The sequence below is a fragment of the Festucalex cinctus genome, chromosome 17, assembly GCF_051991245.1.
Source record: "Festucalex cinctus isolate MCC-2025b chromosome 17, RoL_Fcin_1.0, whole genome shotgun sequence".
NCBI lineage: Eukaryota > Metazoa > Chordata > Actinopteri > Syngnathiformes > Syngnathidae > Festucalex > Festucalex cinctus.
In genome coordinates this window covers 3,175,770-3,197,294 of record NC_135427.1, presented here as the reverse complement: position 1 = coordinate 3,197,294, position 21,525 = coordinate 3,175,770, and the positions used below count along the sequence as shown (strand labels likewise).

General features: G+C 38.6%; 2 protein-coding genes and 1 non-coding gene across 4 annotated transcripts; 1 reads left to right on the top strand and 2 right to left on the bottom strand.

The window, feature by feature from the left end:
• Nucleotides 1-470: 470 nt before the first annotated feature.
• On the bottom strand, nucleotides 471-15,512 carry LOC144005125 (eukaryotic elongation factor 2 kinase-like). Of its 2 annotated transcripts, XM_077503071.1 has the most exons (20): nucleotides 15,208-15,498; nucleotides 14,749-15,066; nucleotides 13,790-14,048; nucleotides 13,006-13,062; nucleotides 11,984-12,084; nucleotides 8,002-8,062; nucleotides 7,876-7,913; nucleotides 7,609-7,780; nucleotides 7,390-7,539; nucleotides 6,289-6,421; nucleotides 6,092-6,219; nucleotides 5,820-6,018; nucleotides 4,493-4,551; nucleotides 4,340-4,417; nucleotides 4,162-4,218; nucleotides 2,276-2,407; nucleotides 2,028-2,216; nucleotides 1,829-1,953; nucleotides 1,536-1,714; nucleotides 471-937 (listed from the first exon to the last, which is right to left on the bottom strand). In XM_077503071.1, the coding sequence occupies exons 3-20, from the start codon at nucleotides 14,030-14,032 to the stop codon at nucleotides 828-830; spliced, it is 2,211 nt and encodes a 736-aa protein (XP_077359197.1). In that variant the 5' UTR covers nucleotides 14,033-14,048; nucleotides 14,749-15,066; nucleotides 15,208-15,498; the 3' UTR covers nucleotides 471-827. The 2 variants fall into 2 exon arrangements, with proteins under 2 accessions (XP_077359197.1, XP_077359198.1); XM_077503072.1 differs by lacking the exon at nucleotides 4,162-4,218 and having other exon boundaries at nucleotides 15,208-15,512.
• Nucleotides 15,513-15,622: 110 nt separating this feature from the next.
• trnal-uag (transfer RNA leucine (anticodon UAG)) lies at nucleotides 15,623-15,704 on the top strand. Its single transcript has one exon. It is a non-coding gene; the product is annotated as a tRNA-Leu (tRNA).
• Nucleotides 15,705-16,320: 616 nt separating this feature from the next.
• Nucleotides 16,321-20,691, bottom strand: LOC144005429 (uncharacterized). The gene is made up of 7 exons (XM_077503589.1): nucleotides 20,309-20,691; nucleotides 19,168-19,251; nucleotides 18,991-19,079; nucleotides 18,712-18,897; nucleotides 18,499-18,636; nucleotides 16,916-17,108; nucleotides 16,321-16,839 (listed from the first exon to the last, which is right to left on the bottom strand). Exons 1-7 carry the CDS (start codon nucleotides 20,604-20,606, stop codon nucleotides 16,529-16,531), a joined length of 1,299 nt encoding a protein of 432 aa, XP_077359715.1. The 5' UTR covers nucleotides 20,607-20,691; the 3' UTR covers nucleotides 16,321-16,528.
• Between the last annotated feature and the right edge of the window lie 834 nt (nucleotides 20,692-21,525).

Genomic DNA, 21,525 nt, shown 5'->3' with positions numbered 1-21,525 from the left:
CTAAACTGTATGTACCGGTACCTTATGTGAGCGGTATTTTTCCAAATATTTTACGATAATCAAAGATTATCATCATGGCCTATTAGTCAACTGTAAAATAAACTGGCCGTTAATTTTTAAGACAACATTGTTGAGAGATATGTACTCAGTGATGTGTAATGTTTTGTTTTCTTTTATCTTCCTTTGTTCTTTTATCTTTCTTTTACTATGAGCCTGAAGGCTGTTGAGTGCATACGTGTTTTGTTTTGTTTTAAATCAAAGCGAGCACTCCAGTTTAAATGATAACCCTAAAACCTCTTTAACCTATTTAAAGTAATGAAGTTAGATTTTAATTAATATTTAATCAATATAAGGTTTACCTGCCACAGGTGTCGTCTTCACCCACATGCCTGATCGAGATGAGTGGAACAGACTACAGCCACACAAACAACAATTTTTCCAAAAACTGGAATAATTGTTTCCTCATGAAATTCAATGCAAACTTATTTTTTTATTTTTTTACAGTCACCTAATGTAATCATTTTTTAATACACACTCTTCCAATAGAAATCTGTTAAGTAAACAATTGTATTGGTTTTGGCTCCACGGACCACATTCACAATAGACAAACTTAACAGTGAAATAGCAACTTTCCGATAAAAGAGAATCTTGCGCAGAAAACTCGATGAAGCTTAAATGCTGGAAGGCAAACATGCAAAAATGCAAAGCACCTTTAGCTAAAAACCTGTTATATAAAAAAAATAATGTAAACGCAACTCGTTTAGGGTCTGGCGGGGACACTTGAAGCCCTTTTTTTTTTTTTTTTTTTTTGGTGTGCACAAGCGAAGTTACTCCTCCATCAGTGCCCACGCCTCCTCGGCTTTCATGTAGTACTGGTTTGCTGAGCGCCCTTTCATGGCCTCCATGGCCGCTTCGGCGGCTTCTGTAAATAGGTCGCCTGTAAGGAGACATGGATGAAGATGCATTTGATATTCGGAGATTTTAATCCAACTCTTAACTCATTCACTCCCAGCCATTTTCACAGAGCAGTCCCGTTCGCTCCCGGCTGTTTTACTGGATTTTGACTGATATTGCAAGGCCCACAGAATATTGTGTTCTTTTGCTATAAAAGCATGGAACCTATCAAAAGAAAGATAAAAGTCTCTTCTTTCATCAGGGAAAAAAAGTATGTTTCTATCTGTTTCCGTTTTGCAGCAATTAGCATTAGAAGAGAGCTAAGTTTCATCAGTTTTCACAAATCCATTTAAAATTGTAAGTAATTGAGCTTTTTTTCTACATGGTCCTGGTTGATCTCCTTTGCTCTGCTGCCACCTGCTGGCCGTTTGTGTAATAACTACCATTTCTGCAACCGTTCTTTGCAGTTGGGAGGCGGCATCAAAGCCTTCTGTATAGCATAAAAAAAACAAAAACAAAAAAAACGTATAAATATGTCTTTGGGACACTTAGAACATTTAAAAAAAAACGTATTTATACGTTATTGGGAGCAAATGAGTTAATACCGCCACTATTATGTCAGATTTGTAATGTGGCTCTACCTGCTTTCTGTGGGTCCGCCGCGAGCTTGTAGCCGCCCACCATGAACATCTCGGCCTCTCTGGCCAGCAGGAGGTAACGAGGCTCGTCCTGTATGCCGTCAAACTCGCCGCCCTCGTCGTGTTCGTCCATGTTCAACGCGCTGTCGTACCAGCGGATCGCCTCCTCCCAGTCCTGCTGTCTGTTATGTTAAGAAAATGAAAAGTGATATAAAAATGGCATCGAACTGAGAATGGCAGAGAATTTCCTCCAGGGGGCAGTATTAGCCCATCATACATAGACGCAAAGGCCTCACTTGTCTGCTGACAGATTAACTCCCGTGTCAAAAGCTCGGGCCACGGTGATCATCGAAGATCTGTCGCCGGCTTCGGCAGCCTGCATGAGATACTTGAAGCCTTTCAATTTGTTTCCCGCGTTTTCCTGGAAAAAAAGACGCAATGACGTCAACAGTCAAGCGAGGCCAGAAAGAAGGCACGGGAAGAAGGACGCGGCACCTCCATCTCCATGTTAGGCAGGATGTGGTGGGGCAACTGCAGGCAGCACTGCCCGATGGCCACGATGGCCTCCAGCTCGCCGCACTGGGCGGCTCGCTCCAGGTGAAACATGGCCGACTCCTCGTCCCACTGCTCGTCCTTCTCGCAGAAGCGGCCCGCCTCGTGGTAGCGCACCATGGCCAGGTGAACCTGGAAAACAGAAATGTTCAAATCACAACACTCAACTCGAGATTCTGCTGTCTTTTTACCTTCCCCAGGATGGACTGCCCGATGCGCTTCTGCATCAGCGAACTGAGTCGCTCCACTTCGGTGGCCACGCAGGAGGATCTGTGCACGTGAGCGCGGGTCGAGTGGAAGAAGCTCCACTTCTCTTCTGTCAGCTGTGTGGAAAATACACGCGCAAACACTTTATCGGCGACTTGAAGACTCATTGTGCTGGGTTGTACCCCTCAACTTGATTAACTTGAGGAGTACATCCCTGTTTGGAGGAATGGGGGGGCGTGAATAAATAAAAAATCACATAAGAGGCGGGTTCGGAAGCACACTCAATTCCATAAACAGAAGAGGCAGATGGTTGATTTTTCTGCATGTTGCAATTGGAAGCAAATCTCTCATATTGGATCAAAAGTCTTGGGACAGGTTTTTATTAATTAGACATGTTGGACCCCCCCTCCTCAAACTTCTTACATGTGTATTTGTGTGCTGCAGACGAGCCTGAGCATCCTGATCTCAAACACGACCTCAGTAGATGTTGTAAGTAACGCTGACCCAAAACTTTTGTCCGTATTGTGTATTCAGCCTCAAGTGAGATGTCCTGCTTTTTGAGCCTTTATGCACCGATAAAATTACGACGGCCTATTAAGGCCACAAATATTTTTTTTATTTTTAGTGATGGGTGATATTCTGAGAAAAAAACACAAATTTCAGAGAAAAAAAAAACAACTCGTATATTTTCAACATTGTAAAGTGGCAAATTTGTGAGAAAAAAACCCCTCACAAATTTACCAAAAATAAACTCACAAATTTGTGACATAAAGTGCAAATTTGCAAGAAAAAAAACCCTCATATTTACAAGAAAACAACTTGTATATTTGCAACATTATTAAAGTGGCAAATTTGTGAGAATAAAACTCACGAATTTACCAGAAATAACCTCACAAATTTCTGGCATGAAGTGGCAAATTTGCAAGAAAAAAAACTCGAAAATTTACAAGAAAACAACTCATATATTTGCAACATTATAAAGTGACAAATTTGAGAGGAAAAGAACTCATATATACCAGTAATAACCTCTCAAATTTGTGACAAAGTGCTAAATTTGCGAGAAAAAAACTCACAAATTTACCAGAAATAACCTCACAAATTTATGACATAAAGTGGCAAATTTGCGAGAAAAAAATCTCACAAATTTACCAGAAAAAAGTGACAAAGTTGCAAGAAAGAACTTGTATATTTGCAACATTATTAAAGTGCGAGAAAAAAAAAAAATTTTTTACTAGAAATAACCTCACAAATTTGTGATATAAAGTGGAAAATTTGCAAGAAAAAAAACCTCACAAATTTACCAGAAAGGAACTCACAAACGGCGACCCTTGTGAGGAATAGGCGGTCAAGAAAATGGATGGATAGGTGGAACTCAAAAAACTGTGACATAAAGTGGCAAATTTGCAAGAAAATAAAACTCACAAATTTACAAGAAAACAACTCATATATTTGCTACAGTATAAAGTGACAAATTTGAGAGAAAAAAAAATCACATCTTTACTAGAAATAATCTCACAAATTTGCGACATAAAGTGGTAAATTTGCAAGCAAAAAAACTCAGAAATTTACAAGAAAAAACTTGCATATTTGCAACATTATTAGTGGCAGATTTGCGAGAAAAAAAACACGCAAATTTACCAGAAATAACATCACAAATTTGTGACATAAAGTGGCATATTTGCAAGAAAAATGTTATATAATATAATTTTGGAATAGCAACCAGCGCCCTCTAGTGCACATATGGGTGAAACGTGAGGGAAGACAAAGGAATGAGTGGGAAAGAGATGCAACGGTGGAGGTAGTTTGACCCCCTAATAGTGATGATTAATAGATTAAATGTGGCACACCGGCGTCTCGTATGTTGCTTTACCCGTCTGACACTGTCCTCGTCCGACTCGGAATAATGTCTTTGGTAGTGGTGGCGGGCCTACAGCGTTTCCAGATAAGACATGCATCATAAAAACAAAAGCAGTCAAATACAAAACAGCAGCAGGAGAAGCTAACAGGCTTCAGCATAGCAAAAAAAACGTCAACATCGGATTGTTTACCCCGTCCGGGTGGTCGTTGGCGTCTCCCTCACTCCTCCTCTCGCTGGGGCAGCCGCTGTCCCCTCCGCTGTCCGACTCCTACACACGCAAAAGTCCAAAATGTGACACTTCAGCTCTACTGGACTCCACAAGTTCAAAAGTTGTATTTCGTACCCTGTGCTCCCCTGCGTTGTCCAGTCGTTCTTGTTCGTACATCCCCGTGAAGGATAAGCCTGTAAAAATTGAACACTAAATGGTCTCTGGGGACATTTTGGGACATTGTTGTTGAATGATAATGTCGAATTTGCTAGAGGATATTTATTAAAATAAAATTAAAAATTTTTAGGGCGAGGATCAGGTTGATACTCGGCCTTGTTTGAAAGTATTGGTACTCATGAGGACAACCAATACCAGTAATGGCCACCCTCTAGTGGCCATTTTACAATCAAAAATTAGAAATAAAAATAATAGAAAATTTTCATAAATTTCATGCAATTTTAACTCATTCACTCGCCGCCATTTTCACTGAAGCAACCCCCTTCGCTCCCGGCTGCTTTACTGGACTGATTTTGCAAGGCCCATAACATTTTGTGTTCTATTGCTATAAAAACATGGAACCTACCAAAAGAAAGATTAGAGTCTCTTCTTTCATCAGGAAAAAAAAAATATTTCTATCTCTTTCCATTATTCAGCAATTAGCATTAGAATATAGCTAAGTTTCATCATTATTCACAAATCTGTTTAAAACATCTTGTTGGAACAAGGCCCTGGTTGATCTCTTATACTCTGCTGCCACCTGATGGCCATTTTTGTAATAACAACCAATGCTTCAACCGTTATATTCAGTTCAGAGGCTGCAACAAAGCCTTCTGTATGCTCCAGGATAAAAAAAAAAAAAAAGTAAAAAAAACGTATAAATGCGTCTTCGGGACACTAGTAATATTTAAAGAACATATTTAGACAATTTTTGGAATCAAATGAGTTTAGGAAAAATGCGATATTGAGATATACAGGTCTTTTTTTTTTTATTTTGCGTCTTTTTTTTTTTTTAAAGAGATCTTGATTATATTATGTATCAGTACTTGCGACGGAATTAGAAATGATTAGAATAGAAAAATTACATCAATTTAATACAATTTTAAGGAAAAAAAACTATATTGGGTTGTATAGGGCTTCTTTAAAATTATCTGTTTTGTTGTTTTTTTTTGTAAATTTTATGTGTCAACAGTACTAGCGGACTACTCAAACGTACTGGTATCGGTCTAAAAATAGTTATAGTGAACATCCATAAAAATTTTACCCCCAATTTTTGGACTTCAATATCTCTAGTTAGCAACAGTGATGTCACAGTTACCTTTAAAAAGTAACCTAATTACTTTCCGGATTACTTGAGTTTAAGTTACTTAGTTACTTTCCTGATTACTTGATTTCAAAAGTAAGTTAGATTACAAGTTACTTTATAACGCGTTACCGTCGTCACTGATTAGCTAAGCATACACACCGGCAGGAGACCTTGCAATGCACGCAGGCACCACCAGGGGGGAGCAAGGCACCGAGTCCACGTCGCTCATGCTCTCGTCCGCCGACGACGTCTCGGACAGGCGTGACAGCAGCGGCGGTGCCCGGCTCCCGGATATGGTTCGGACGCGGGGGGAACCGCACTGCTCCTCGCAGCCTCTCAGCACCGTATTTGCCGATTTCTAACAGGAGAGAAGGGAAACATAAGGAGCGCTGATGTGATGGAAGGCGGATGTGACGGGGGTGGTAGCCGACCAGGAGTTTGTTGGTGCAGTCCAGCTGCTGCCTCTCGGCCGGGGACAGGTCGAACGGCGTCAGCCCCATGCTCTTGCAGATCTTGTTGCACATGTGGGAGTGGAAGAAGAGCGCCATACCTCGCACGCCTGAGCACACAAAGACTCCTGAATTCACCGTGCATGATGTCGTCAACACGAGAAGTGGGAGACGCGCACCCAAATTCCCGTCGCCAAAGTCCGTTCCCTTTTCCGTGTGAATTTGAGGGTCGGTGTAGAGATCGCCAACGCCTTGGATGTCCACCACGATCAGCTGGTGGCCAGAACGCTCAAAGCTGAAGTGACTGAAGGCCTGATAGGGACAAAAGACAACAGATCTAAGAATTGATGAAATGTTAGGAGTCATATTTAGATGAACAACAAATTAATCATCAACTTTATGGAGGATGAAAAATGCCTTAATAAAAAACTAAATAAAAAAAAAAAGAAAATTAAAAAACGATATAAAAAAGGTAATTAAAAAATTAAATAAAAAAAATTCATATAAATGGAAATAAAAACAGATATATAAAATAAAAAAAATACAAAAAAAGGATATAAAAATAGAATTAAAAAGTTAAATACATAAAATAAATCTAAATGGAAATAAAAAAAAATAAAAGAAATAAATACAAAAATGAGATAAAAAAATGAAATAAATGTAAAAATATATAAATAGAATTAAATGTCAATCAATACATAAAAACACCTTGCTCTCATAATTATTTATGTATTATGAAATGTTATTCATTAACTCATTCACTGCAAGCCCAGTAAAAAAATGGATATTTTAAAATGGATATTTGACGTCATTTTTTTGTATTTAATTTTTGAATTATATTTTTATATCCATTTTTATTTTTACTAAATATATCTATGATTTTTTTTTCTTGGTTGTTTTTAGTTCCATTTATATGAATTGTTTTTGCATTTTATTTTTGAATTAAATTTTAAATCAGTTTTTATTTTCAATTTTAAATAATAATAATAATAATAATAATACATTTAGCCCTGCGATTGGTTGGCAACCAGTCCAGGGTGTCCCCCGCCTACTGCCCAGAGCCAGCTGAGATAGGCGCCAGCAGCCCCCGCGACCCTTGTGAGGAATAAGCGGTCAAGAAAATGGATGGATGGATGGATGGATAATACATTTACTTTATAGGCGACACTCAAGGTCGCCATACAACATAGTGAAAAAAAAAACTAACAATACAGTAAGATAAAACATAAATTATTGATTTTGTTTTTATTTTGGCATTTTGTGTCCTCCGTACAACTCACCTGCGGCGTCAGCCTGATGTTGTCGTCCCGCACGAAGCCCGAGTTGGAGTTGTACTTGATGTACTTGCCCTCGATGTAATGCTCCAGATGGAAGAGCGGCTTGCCCGGCCTGTCGGTCATCTCCACCACGCACATCTGCACGATGTCCACCTGGCCGCAGAGCGTTTCAAAACATCCTTTTTACTCTGTCTCAAAGCAGATTCATGCGACGTGGTCTACCTGCTTGGGGGGCCTGTGGCGATTGAACTCCTCGCCCCAAAGCTTGGCCTCCATCTGCAGACGCACGTCCTCAAAGTAGACGCTCCGCTCCACCGTCTCCATGTAGCGCTTGGCCACGTAGTTGGAGGCCGACTTCCAGTTGTGGCTGTGCGAGAAGCTGGACAGCTTCTTTCTGTGAACAAGACGGGGGCCCGTCCATCATAATCTATTTTTTGCCACCATTTTATGCATTACATTGGAACACTCTGTGGAAATAGTTCTACTTACGTTCTGAAGCACTCCCTCATGGCCCCTCTCCCAAACGGCTGTGATAGACATAAAGATAGTCAGTCAGTGGTAAATAGAATATACATGTGTTTTTTTTTTTTTTTTTTTTTTATTACGTGATGATACCTGTGCAGCCATTTTGATGTGGACCCGGTCTTGGGCCCACTCGCCCGTGATCGCGCTATACCTGCAATGCATTTAGATTGCCCATTTTAGTATATGCAAATGTTTGTGAATATAAATATGATGTCATGAAACTTGTGTGAAAAATATTGGATTATTTATTGACACATTTTTATTATTATTTCTTTATTGTCCTTTTTCTTGTTTCTCATTACACTGCACTTATTTTGCAAAAAAAATAAAAAATCTAAAAATTATTTTTAAAAAATGTTTTAAATGGGGAAAACTGCTTTCAATATTTAAAAATAGTTGATGCTGAAAATAGTTGACTACATTGGAAAAATAACACTTATTTTCAAACTGTAGCATATATTAATTTATTTTTTTTAAATAACACCCTCTACGAATTTAACTTATATACTGTAGAGCTTTTCTCAATATGTAAAGATGCAAATTAACCACTGCATTTACAATTAAACAAGTAACACCGTTTCTTTTCATAACACTATGTTGAATAAATTACAAAAATGAATTCCTCCTCCTTTTGCTCTGTGTCAAGGTACACATTGTGAAAATATGACATGAATGACTTCCAATTAGAAATGCAGATTGCTCCTGTTAAGTTTATGAATGTAGAGATTTGACTGCTGTTCAAAACAATTTTTCCTTGTAGAAAGTTGATCAGCTTGCAAGTTTTTTTCCCCAATTGTTTAGTTGACTGAGTTTGGTGTGCTTGATAAATTACAGTTTATGAACCCAACGTAAAACTAATAGTGAAATGCATTTTTTTTAATGCAGATTAAAAAAAAAAAAAACATGCTATCAAAAGTATATGCAGAAGGTGTGAATTCAATATTTTTAACTCATTGACTCCCAGCCATTTTCATTGAAGAAACCCTCTTTTGACAGATTTTGCAAGGCCCACAGAATATTGCGTTGTTCACTGATGTATAATGTATTTACTTGTAAAAAATAAAATAAAATAAAAAAAAACAACAACAAAAAAAAAACGCTGAAACACGTTTTTGGGAGTGAAAAACAAAGTATTGAAAACGTTTTACACGTTTTTGGACTTGAGTGAGTTAAGCAGTTGCGGTAAATGCCTGACTATAAAAGAAAATGATGCATCCAATGTATTCTTTTTAAATGCAGAAAATTCCCGGAAGGCAAAACAGCTGCAGTCTATTAAAAAATAAAAAAATAAAGCGGATACTGAAAATGGATGACTAATGGAAAAAAAAAAAACTTTCAATCCATATGCATCTTTTTAAGCATACATATAATGAAAAAAGATGACTACAATGGAAAAATGTAACGCTTTTTGTTCAGCAGATGCTTTCAATGACTATAATAGAGAAAATTAGACGTTCAATATCATTTCCAAAAAATGCAGAAAATGGCTGCCAGTGCCTCGAATGCACAACAGCTGCGCAAGACGACAACAAATCCCGAACGTAAAGCTCTCCAGTCATAAACATGTCAAACGTCTTTTCCTGAAAATCACGCGATCGCACTGACGTAACCTTTGACACACAACTGAGTTCAGTTTGTTTTTTATCCTCAACCCATCACAAATCAGTCATCATTTGTTATGCTCCCCATAAAACACAAAAGCACTGCATTATCCCCAAGTTAATCTTTGCCCCCCCCCTCCGTGTACGCATACCACCGGGTTAGTGTGCCTGTTTGTCTTGGCCCTACTCGTGGAAATAGTCAACAGTGTTCAGAATGCAGAAGCGCCGCTCAAGTCGACACATATTTTCAGGAAAGTCTCGTTTTGGTTTTACAAACCACTTCAGGCTGGGAACACAATGTACTTTTTGGCTCCATGACACTAAAGTGGGTATAAAGAAGGAGGAGGAGGAGGAGGAGATTAAAATGAGCACATGAATAGCCGCCACTCCCTCCGTTTCTCGCTCCGTGTGTGGCTTATATAAGAGATTGAATGCGAACAGTGCACTCAGCGAAATAAACCCCTCCCGCATTGTGCGTGGGCCAACGGCGCGTTCCGTGGCGCTAACGTGTCCGAGCCAGATGTGAGCGAGCGCTTAAGCTCGCTGGGTTTCTGTGTCCAAACGAAACGCGGCAGTCAGCAGGCGCACACAGGCCCCCGTTGAGCTGATGTTTTTTTTTGACCGAAAACCGGACCGCGGGTTCAACACTGGGTTCAAGTGGAAAAGGTTGTTGGACTCAGTGGAGCTAAATGCTAATGAGAACATGAGGTTACATCGGGGTTACAGTTATTAGCAGGGATTATCATCGCTGTCGGGTATAATTAGGCCAGGGGTCAGCAACCGTTCCTGTTAAAAGAGCCCAGTTAGGCCAAATAAATTTTTTTAAAAATCTGTCTGGAGCCACAAAACATTTGAACATTGTGATGAAGGAAACTGTGTGTTAGTGTTAGTCGTCTAGTGTACTGACGGCCCAAGAGCACAGAGAACAGAAAAATATCCAATATGTTGAGATTCATGTTCTTCTATATTTTTAGACTTTTGTGCTTTTCTGTCAAATTTCTGACATTTTGAGCAATTTTATGGACATATTATAGTAATTTTCTATCTCTCGCTTTTTTTTCCTCTATTTTTTTGTACATTTTTTCTTCTATCAATTTTCTGACATTATCGTCTTTTTGAACATTTGATTTCCTGCCTTTTTAAAAATAAAGTTCCTAACTTTTTGGGGGGAATTTTCTGTACATCTTATGGTAATTTTCTGACTTCCTTTTTGTTTTGGGATATTTTATGGTTACTTTTTGAATGTTTTCTTTTCTGCCTTTTCGTCATTTATGGTCACTTTTTGAAGCATTTTAGGTAATTCTTCATAAACGTTTCATCTACCTTTCACCTCTCTTTTTGACAACTTGAAAATTTGGATTCTAACTTTTTTTTTTTTCAGATTTAATTATTCATTTTTTTATCTAAACCATTAATTCATTTAAATAATACGTTTTCTAAAAAATAAAATACATGATAATAATAAATAATAAAAATAAATATGTACGAAAAAATGATAATAATAATTTCTACCAAAAAATAAAAATAAATAAATAGAGAGATCCACAGGAGAGGGACTAAAGAGCCACAGGTTCAAGACCCCTGAGTTAGGCCGATTCAGATCCAATTAAAGTGGATCAACACGACTGTTCCATTCACAAAAGTCAAGTCAAGTCAAGTCAAGTCAAGTTTATTTATATAGCCCTTAATCACACAAAAGTCTCAAAGGGCTTCACATGCCCACAGTTGACAAATAGCAACGACATCCCCTGATCAAACCACAAAAGGGCAAGGAAAAACTTTAAAAAAAAAGAAAAAAAAGTTAAAAAAAAAGTTATCAAAATACTTCCACTTCTGTGCCACTTTGTTTATATTGCATGGGTTCCACAAAACTCCACTAAAAAATTATAGTGTTATGTCATTTTTTGTTAAATTGGTAAATGTGGTCCATTAATTTCCTGCTCAAGAAGGTCCAAGCATATGAAAATCTAATCATATAGTAGTTGTATGAATGTAAAAAGGAAGTAGGTCAGTGGATCAAGTCTATTTTTGTGTTCACAGTCGTAAACTTGATCCGTTCATTTCCTGTTCACATGGTAAAGACACACATGACACGCAACAAAACCACCTAAAAGACTTGTTCTCTTCTTTTTCTCACAAGAATGTAAACAGGAAGAAGGTGGGAAGAAACTGCAGCTATCAGATGATATGCTCAAGCTCGCCAAGTTAGCACTGAATTTCACCTGAAGTGACCTCAAACAGGATCAGTTTACAATCATGTGGAGCCATACTATTAATTTGGATTAGAAAACTGATGGTTGCTAGTGTGAAAGCTCAGTTTGGTTCACTTGAGAGGGGTCAGAACACCTCAGATCCTCCCGTTTTGAGGTCAATAGAGGTGATAAGCACATGTAAACAAGATAATAAAAGCCAATGTCTAGACCTGATTGGAAGCACAAACACATGTAAACGCATCCTGAGGTTATTCTCACCTGTAACGCAAGCAAGGTTCGGTCTTTTTGTCCTCCAAGTGAAACTCGGCCCAGGGGTCCGGCATGGCTTTTGCTTTCATGATGGCGTTTTTCCAAGTCTCCTATTGCAACAAGTACATTGAATACATTTATAAAATTAAACAACCTTTTTTTTGGGGGGGATTTTTTTAATGGAAAACGGGCTTGTGCTCAGAAAAAAAAAGGAGTAATCGATTTCAATTGTTAATTTGTAAACATTTTCACCAGATGGTGCAAATTTTTTCCCTCATTCAAAGCATGCAGCAAAAAAAAAAAAACAACAACATTAATTTTCTGCAACCAACTGATTTTTTTTTATCTTTTTTTTTTTAATTGATTTTGTAATATAAAAAAAATCTGCACATTAAAACACCAAATTGCTCCTCCTGTTTTGTGTCTTTTTTTAATTTGTTTTTTATCTCAGGGACACACCAATGTAAACTCGCACTGGTGTGAACTTGTTTGCATTGAAGGAGGAAGCAAGTTGGATGACACGTCGAGCAGTCACGTCGCCAGTCATCTGCGGCCGTGCCCGAAAATAACTTCCTCAGCGGGCGGGGTTTGGTAGTCTATCATGTCAAGTAACTTAACCCTTTATTGCCCGGAGCAGTCGCGCGTCTCCCTCGTATAGCTAGTAAACATCTCATACCAATTCAGAACTCTTTGGGATTGTCGTGAAAATGTCGGGACTCGAGTTCGCCAAATATGATGCATGTGGAAGCGCAAAAAAAGCTGAATGTGCACATTCAAATTCTGAAGAAACTAAAATATAGAATAATTCTGTGGACTATTCTTGCTGCTGTTCACATTCACTTGTGAGGATAATATCTTCTGCAGGTGTATCGAATGTTCCAAAACATAAATCATGCAGATGGATAGCACAGAAAATAGAAAACTTTGAAAAGGGTTACAGATAAAGAAAAAAAAGGCAGTGAAGGAAGGTGGGGTAGACGATCAGTAGTGAAGAGACGGTACAGGATAATAATTTAAATGGTTGAACATACCCGTGCACTCTCAGACAAAACCTGGTACGAACCTTCCGCCAAATGCTCTGTTTGATTCTATGTGGGGGAAAGGTGAAGAAAACGCACCACTTTTCATCAGCGCAGCACATGATGCAACAAGACAAACTTTGATGTTTCGGCAAAGCAACACGCACACACACAAAAAAAAAAGGCGAATTTTGTTCCTAGTGACAAAAAAAAAATCACATGTAATTTTTAAACACAGATTTATCTTAAAATAAACTGTTTTCGTTCAAAATTCAATTTGTATTCGTGAATTTCAATTTTGTTTTTAGATTTGTCCACCAGATGGTGCTACTTTTACCATATTCAAAGCATGAAGCAAATATGTCACACTTTCTACTGCCTTATTGTGTAAATTATAGTGATTACAATCAATAAAAAAAATTACCAATAGTTTTATGTTTTGTTTTTTTGTAGGGGTGTCAAAATTAGTGCGTTAATTTAAAGTTCTTTTAATGCCACTATTTTTTTTTTAAATGCGCGATTAATTTTAACGTACTTATATGGAAAGCCTGTACCGGGGGAATTCCAAATGCAACATAGCAGACAGGTCCACGTCAAAATCTAGAATTTTTTTTTAAAATAATATACATGTATATGTCTCCAAAAATACATACAATACTGGGTTCAAGTTATATTTTACCCTTGTGAGGATTAAGTGGTCAAAAAAATGGATGGATGGATGGAAAATTTAAATCGCCTGACACCCCTAGTTTTTTGTCATTAGGGACAAACGACGGGGACGACGACGCCTCCTCACCTTGTACAAAAATTCCGTCTTGGGCAGCGAGGTCGAAAGCTGCCGGTTGTTGACCAGGTTCTGCATGTACTGGCAGATCTCTCGGGCGGGGTCGTCCAAGATGGAGCAGATGAAGCCGTCGTCCTCTTCGCCGTCATCGTCGTCGGTGAGCGAGCACACCCGCTGCTTGGGCGCGCTCCTTTTGTCCGAGGACCTGCTGGCGCTGCCGTCCTCCTCCATGCTAAACATCAGCTCGTCCTCCATTGTGTCCACTGGTGTGCTAAAAGAAAAAAAAAAATGACAGAAGACGGAGTGAGTGGAAGTGTCGGAACAGCGGACAGCTTGCCACTGAAATGATATTTTAATCATGTACAAATGATTTATCATTTAACCCATTCACTGCCATTGATGTGTATATCCGTCAATGGCAGTGAATGAATTAAGTCAATTCCGTTCCCATTGACGTGTATATCCGTCAATGGCAGTGAATGAGTTAAAGTGTGCTACTTTTTCTCCATTCAAAGCATGCAGCAATAAGTTTCTATTTGTTTCCATTTTGTCCAACTTCAGAAGTATTTTCTCAGTCTCTCCTACCTAAGGGTTAAAAAATTGAATTCATATTTGATACGGGTAGTAAAGTGGATATATTTAAAGCAATTTTGGAGGATTTTTTTGGCCCTTAGTTTGGGAGCACGTTTGACACTCGGTGTTTGATCACATAGCCCAGATTCGAACATGAACATCTGAAAATGTAACGCAGGCGTGCTAACCACTAGTCCAACATGTTGTGCCATTCTGCATGTCAGGTACAAACTGATTCTGCATGTTTTCAATGGTGTGCTGCAGCTGGGACAAAAGTGGCCCATTCTTGTCATTCGATTGCATTGCAGCACCACACTGCAAAGGAATCTCCCCCTTCCGCCCCTCAAAACGAGCATCAAGATTCATTCAAGATTCGTGCATGCGCTAAGCGAACCCACCAAACCTGTAGCTTGACACTTTGTAGGCGTGTGAGCAAGCGCTCTCCTCTTGGGTCCAACAAAACACGATTCTCTCGGCGGCGAGATGTCACGCAGTTTGACGGCTTATCCCGGATAGGTCACTCCCCGCCTCTCCAGCGAGCCCTGCGGGTCCCGAGGCAAGCGGTTCGATGGGAGGGTTCCTCGCGACGGTTCCACCAGTCGCCACACCGATGTGGACCGTCGGCACGTAACAAACAACAGCCTTCCGTGGCAGCCCCGCCCCACGTGGTCTGCAGCCTTTTCGGGCTGTCGGAAATGTCAAAACAAAATGCCCCACTGGGAGGCCCGAGGACAGAGACGTAAACAGAGATAAATACATAAATAAATAAAGTTAATAGACTCATTGTAAAATTACATAAACTTAAATAAACATAATTGACATATTTTAGTGCTACACTGACACTTTTAAGAACCCACCATCAAGGAGAAGTGTATAAATTACAACCCGGAAGTTGCAGCGATTATGCTAGCGCTTGAACACTTGAAAGCCGCAGACTCAACCTTTTAATGTTAAACGTCTTTTCAAAGCCTTTTTTTTTCTTTTTTTTTAAATTAAAGAAAACCCCTTCAAACGACAGGTCCTCCTCGACCTCGTCATTTTTTTCAAACGAACTGCATTCGCCTCTCTCTGCTTCTGCTGCTCTCTCCTTGCTTGTTGCTGCTTCATTACATTTCGGATCCGCTGATTCGACACATAAAAACACGTTATGTCGTATCGTATTAAAGTCACAATTCGGATTAGGATTTATGCGTGTTATATGTTCATTTATGATATTAATTACATTTATGGTTATACCTATAATTATAAATCTTTCAACCAAGAGTAATTCACGGTAGCGTGGCCGAGTGGTCTAAGGCGCTGGATTTAGGCTCCAGTCATTTCGATGGCGTGGGTTCGAATCCCACCGCTGCCAGTAAGTTTTCCTCATTTTATTCATCCCTTATTAAAAATAAATGAATATGTAAAGGGACAAGTCTCGGCAAACGAACACGGCAATCGCAAACATATGACATCACTTCTGTAGTGCTTTGAAAAAAATGGTTCAAACGTTTTTAGCCTGCCAAAAAACTCAACTGTTTCCTTCTACAGTAAAACAGGTCTGTTTTAATGATAAAATAATTCAGTCAGTTTATTAGCTATAATAAATTAAAAAAATAATTATCTGTAAGTTGCTTCTTTTTTTTTTTTAAAAAAGTCTAATTTAATTAGATAAATACATTTTGATTAGCCACCTTTAGGTAATAACAGCTCATGCAAGATTTAATGGCATTGTATTAATAATTTAATCATAAATGTATATGTAAATCGTTTATTGTGCTACTACTGTTTACTATTTACAAAACCATAAATGAACAAATTATTAAATGAGATGTATGGAAATCTACGAATAAATGTTTTAGCTAACCAATGTTTCTCAGTTATGCATCAAATTAACAAGCTCTTTTTTTTTTAATTGTATTATTTATGAGAATTTGTAATGCAGTTACTTTATAAAATAAAAATCTACAAAGAAAATGTAATCATATTCATTTATTGTGTTCATTAGTCATTTTTTAAAAAACATTTTGTAAAATCTTTACAAAATAATTTGAAATATTAAATTCACATTTCATCATTTACAAAGAATCAATCAGAAAATTACAGAATGAGATAAATTAATCAAAAATAACACTGTCAAATATCCCCATTTTCTCCAGTTGTGCTTGTCTTTCAAGAGATTCACACTTGGCAAACATGTTACAATCCCCTTTGCTGTTTATTCTCCAAGCACTGACGGGCAACAAACTGCAATTTCCCGATGGCCAGCTGCGTGTCTTCGGCCGATATCCCCAGATGCCACACGGCTCGCACACAATTCCCAAAATGAGGGTACATGAGGACTTGTACCGCCTGGCCCAGCGCGTCCTCCTCCCCGTCACCCACTCGGGCCATGCGGTCGCAGAATTCCGCTGGAGTCAAGTCGGGTTCTCGGATTTGGAAGCGCAGGATGTTTGTCTCCACTGCCGCCATGTCCACGGCAAACAGAGGCGGCTCGCACGTTTGCAAGGCTGGTACGGGGAGAAACCGACAAGTTGTTACGACGCCGACGAACGGCAAGATCGTGCGCGAGAACTCAAAAGACACCTTGAGCGAAGGTTCTGGCGTTGTTGTGGTCTTCCTGTAGTCTCTGGACCATGTCCTGCAAAGACAGTTTCCCCGCCGCCGCTAATATGCCGGCCTGCCGCATCCCGCCGCCCAGAGCTTTACGGCACCTCACCGCCCGGGAAATGAAATCTTTAGGCCCAGCCAGCATGGTCCCCACCGGCGCACCCAATCCCTGTTAAACACACGCGCCACTATTTGGACAACAGTTCTTGGAATCCTAATAACAATGTGGCTGATTGTTTACCCCCCTTATCGAAGAAAAGCGAAGCTTCCGACGCTGTGAACGTACCTTGAATGCACCATTTTGCTCGCGTAGCATTAGCAACTAGCAAATGTGTAGCGTATGTTATTCTGTTGTCCCTAAACGTCCTTTAAGTTGTTTAATCATACCGCAGTTGAAGTTAACTGTAAATATAAATACACAACATTAAGAATTACATCTACTGTATATTTAAATGCAAAACATGCATTTTAAAACATCGCTAGCCTAATGCTAACAGAAAGTTAGCATCTACTTTGGGAGTGTTTTTCCTTCAGATAACGAATATCCACACACAAATCTTGTGGGAAGGGATAGACCGATTATCGGCCGGGCCGATTATCGGTGCCGATATTTGGCAGTTTGACAAATATCGGTATCGGCCTTTTGACCAATCTGAAAGCCAATAAAGCGGGTATTTTGAACACATTCTGACAATTTGTTCACCTTCTGCAAAAATCTTTTGAAACTTTTTATGAATCCTGATGAAAACCCCAAATTTGCTACGTTTGCGTTCATTTTTTTGCACAGTGAAATACAGGAACTTTTCATTTATGGATCTATTTCAATTTCCACTTTATAAATAAGGATGCTGACACTGGGAATTCCCTACATGTTTTATTTTTAAGAATAAAAAAAAAAAAGTAAAAAAAAAAAAAAAAAAAAAAAAAGAAATGTTGAAACTCCCTGCAATTTTTTTTAAATATAATTTTTAAACAAAGCTGCCAATATCGTTTAAAAAAGAAAAGAAAAAGTACTTTTTAATTTTTACACTAATATTTTCTCTTCTACAGCAAATAAATATCGGCTTGAAATATCGGTTATCGTTCTCCTTGACTACTAATAATCGGTATCAGTATCGGCCTTGAAAAAGCCATATCGGTCTATCACTAGTGGGAACAGATGAGATAACACTACGTAAAGGCACAAATTCTTTCCAATGTGTCAAAAATGAGTTATTTCAATAAATTGAATCGCAACTTTCTTCTGTATTCACTTTCAATGTGTGTGTATGTGAGATGCACGGCACCACACTGCCAACAAGCGGCCAAAACGCAAAGTAACAGAATTTGTTCTTACTGTTTTTTTCAGTTGTTATTATTATTTGTTTATTCTCTTCTTATTTCACTTAGTTTAATTTAGTCATTGTCCTTTCAAATTATATTCTAAAGTTGATATTTTAAGGATAATAGGATTCAAAGACTTTCTTTTCTCAAAATTCAAGGATGCGATCCCTATCACAAAGTAGTTCTGGTTGACTAACAAAAAAAATGTCAACAAAAACATGTTGTGAAGGCGTCACCTTGGAGAGACACACACTGACAGTGTGTGTGTGCTGCAGTATGTCGGCCGCCGGGACCCCCAGCGCCACGGCGGCGTTCATCAGGCGCGCGCCGTCCATGTGCACCAACAGGCCGTGTTTGTCGGCGAGAGCTCGCACCTGTGGACGCACATGCGGACGTCAAGGAGGTTAACTGCTAACCAAAACAGCAGCTCAGCCACGATTTGGGCTCACCTCCTGCAGGAAGTGCAGTGGCATGACTCGCCCTCCCTGTATGTTGTGCGTGTTCTCCACGCAGATGAGGCGCGAGCGGGGGTAGTGCGGGTCCGGGTAGTCGTGGCGGATCTTGGACTCCAGCTGGTCCAGGTCCAAGGTGCCGTCGGCAAGGGTGTTGGCTGTGGTGGCGTGGACGCCCGCCAGCTATGTAAACAACAACATGAAACAGCCATGCAGTAAACAAAAAAAAAAAATATATTTATATATATTACATATATATACTGTATATATGTTTACCTGCGCGCTGCCTCCCTGCTCGTAGATATGCAAATGAGATAAGTCGCCCACAATGATCTCATCGCCGCGCTCCCTACAGTGCACCATCACTATTGTGACCAATGCACGACGGTCATTTAAACCTCACCCCACCCCCGGAAAAAAACATATATTTCAGATAAAAGTGTTTCAAGTTACCTGCGATGAGGTTACTCATAGTTCCCGAGGGGACAAACAGCGCTGCCTCCATCCCAAACATGTCGGCTGCAATCTTCTGCAACTCTGCAGCCAAGAGGCGAAAATGCAAATGTGCAATAATAACCACATGGTCAAAGGTTTAAGAACAAAAATCTAAAACACTATTTCAAGCTTATGATCTTGTCCATTACATCATGATCATGGACTTTATTTTTTTTCCCACTTGAAAAAAAATTTGTTTAAATTGTGTAACAATTGTTTTGAATCAAACTTTTTCATTAATCATTATTTAATATTTAATTTGTATTACAGTAATTAAAAAAATAATAGTGTTACTTATTAGGCTTATAATTATTTTTTCTATATATTTTAATGTAATAAATCTATAATTTATTACAAAAACAATTAATTCAGGATTTAAGTTTAGCTTTTTTGCGTAATTTTTAAATTGCATATTTTTTTGATAATTTCACTAAATAGGTTTCTATTTTGTAATTTTTGTCAATTAAATTTGAAAATTAAAATGTATTTTTACATAAATAAATAAAAAAGGACTTGACTTAATGATTGTATTTGTTTGAAAAAATAGTACAGTTTTTCATTATTTTACTTTTTTAGATTTCATTTCAAAACACAATCAGGCTACAATTATTGTACTTAATAAAATTAACAAACCATTTAAAGTTTCTAAAGTGCTGTTTTCCATCTATTTATTTAATTACACTTTTGCGAGAGTAATGGTATTTAATATAAATACTATTCAAATTTAAAATGAGCGATTTTGAAATTTATTTTCAAAATGGAGTAAATAATACAACTTAATAACTGACCGTAAAAAATGTTTTTATTTTATCCAAGAAATGTAGTGATTTTAATAAAAATTTATAATGTCAGGTTTCTAAAATGCAAAATATTTTTTTATCTAGCTTTTCAAAAACTATTTCATTAAAATACGTACAATAATTTAAGAGTAAAATCATTTAAATAACTAATAACATTAATTCGAGCTTTTCTTTTTCCATCATTTCATGTAATTAAAACAATTTATAAAAAATAATAAAATAAACAACAAGCTCCGAAAATGAATTGATGCAGTGTAGCTGTTGCTAGCTGCTAGCATGTTAACGTGCTAACTCGCTACCGTTCACTGTGGGATCTTCGCCCATCACATCGTCTCCGACTTCGGCCTCGGCCATGGCCCGGCGCATCGCCGCTCCGGGTTTGGTCACCGTGTCGCTGCGGAGGTCCACAACCCGAACATGAGCCTCCAGCTGGCCGGGCTTGGGGACTCCGGAGCTCCTGCTTTTGTGGTAACTTCGTTTCCCGCCGGCATCTCGTCGAGCGACGACCCGACCCCAAAAATAAAACTTGGAACAAAATGCTTTGAGGGACATTGTTGTAGCGGATCGGTTTGGGATTGAACTTTGGATCGATTGCATCGATAATCATTGACTTGACCGCATGAAGGACGGTTAATGGATGACCGAACTGCTGGTTAACATTGCACGTGTCAATATTGTCCACTGGATGGCGCCACATACATATAACATATAAAGCTATACAGCACAGTATTGTAATTTAATTCGTAATACAGTATAGTATACTTAATATTGTAACTAATTAATATATTTTTGAAAAGAAAATATTGTAGTACCCAATGATAATAGTACTAATAATGCAAAAAAACAAACAAAAACCTAACACTGTACTGTATATTACAAGTACCGGTATGCATAAAGTATAGTACTGTATAAGTATAAACATACGGTTTTGTGGGTTACAACTATAATATATGAATATAAAAATAATATAAGTATAATTAAATGTAACAATACATTATGATCATAATATTGCCCATAATTCAGTCCAACAAATAAATAAATAAATAAATATGCAAATAAGTGTCAATACATATATAAAGCTTGGAGTCCATGTGTAACAAAATACTTTTCATTTATGATATTTTTTTTTTTTTTTTTTTTTTGTCTTCAAGCAACGTAATGCTGACCACCGTCCGTGGCGGGGAGGCTCCCTAGCGCCCTCTATTGACCATCTGCCATTGACACCGCACGCGTCAAAATTTCAGCTGGCGTGCGGATTCGCGAATCTGCTGGATCGAATTCCAGTCACACGCGCACGCACACAACTTCCCACTCTTGTGTGATTGTAATCACTTGATAAGGGCGCGTGCGCGCCAGCGCGCGTGCGCGTGCAGTGCCAGTAAAGCGTGTCTGCTTGTAATATGTAATGGGGCCTTCCAGCTGCGTGACGCTCACACACTCGAGTCTTTGTGGCCAGCGTCTTCCATGGCACACAGAGAGAGAGAGAGAGAGAGAGAGAGAGAGAGAGAGAGAGAGA

What these genes read in the sequence shown, in the direction of transcription:
- LOC144005125 (XM_077503071.1), bottom strand. Translation starts at nt 14,032, where the DNA reads ATGGAGGACGAGCTGATGTTTAGCATGGAGGAGGACGGCAGCGCCAGC. An exon ending in ACATCAAAATGGCTGCACAG is followed by an intron (nt 7,914 to 8,001) that starts GTATCATCACGT and finishes TGTCTATCACAG; the next exon opens with CCGTTTGGGAGAGGGGCCAT. An exon ending in GCCACAGGCCCCCCAAGCAG is followed by an intron (nt 7,540 to 7,608) that starts GTAGACCACGTC and finishes CTCTGCGGCCAG; the next exon opens with GTGGACATCGTGCAGATGTG.
- LOC144005429 (XM_077503589.1), bottom strand. Translation starts at nt 20,606, where the DNA reads ATGCAATCGATCCAAAGTTCAATCCCAAACCGATCCGCTACAACAATG. An exon ending in CGAAGATCCCACAGTGAACG is followed by an intron (nt 19,252 to 20,308) that starts GTAGCGAGTTAG and finishes TCTTGGCTGCAG; the next exon opens with AGTTGCAGAAGATTGCAGCC. An exon ending in CACTGCACTTCCTGCAGGAG is followed by an intron (nt 18,637 to 18,711) that starts GTGAGCCCAAAT and finishes GTGCGTCCACAG; the next exon opens with GTGCGAGCTCTCGCCGACAA.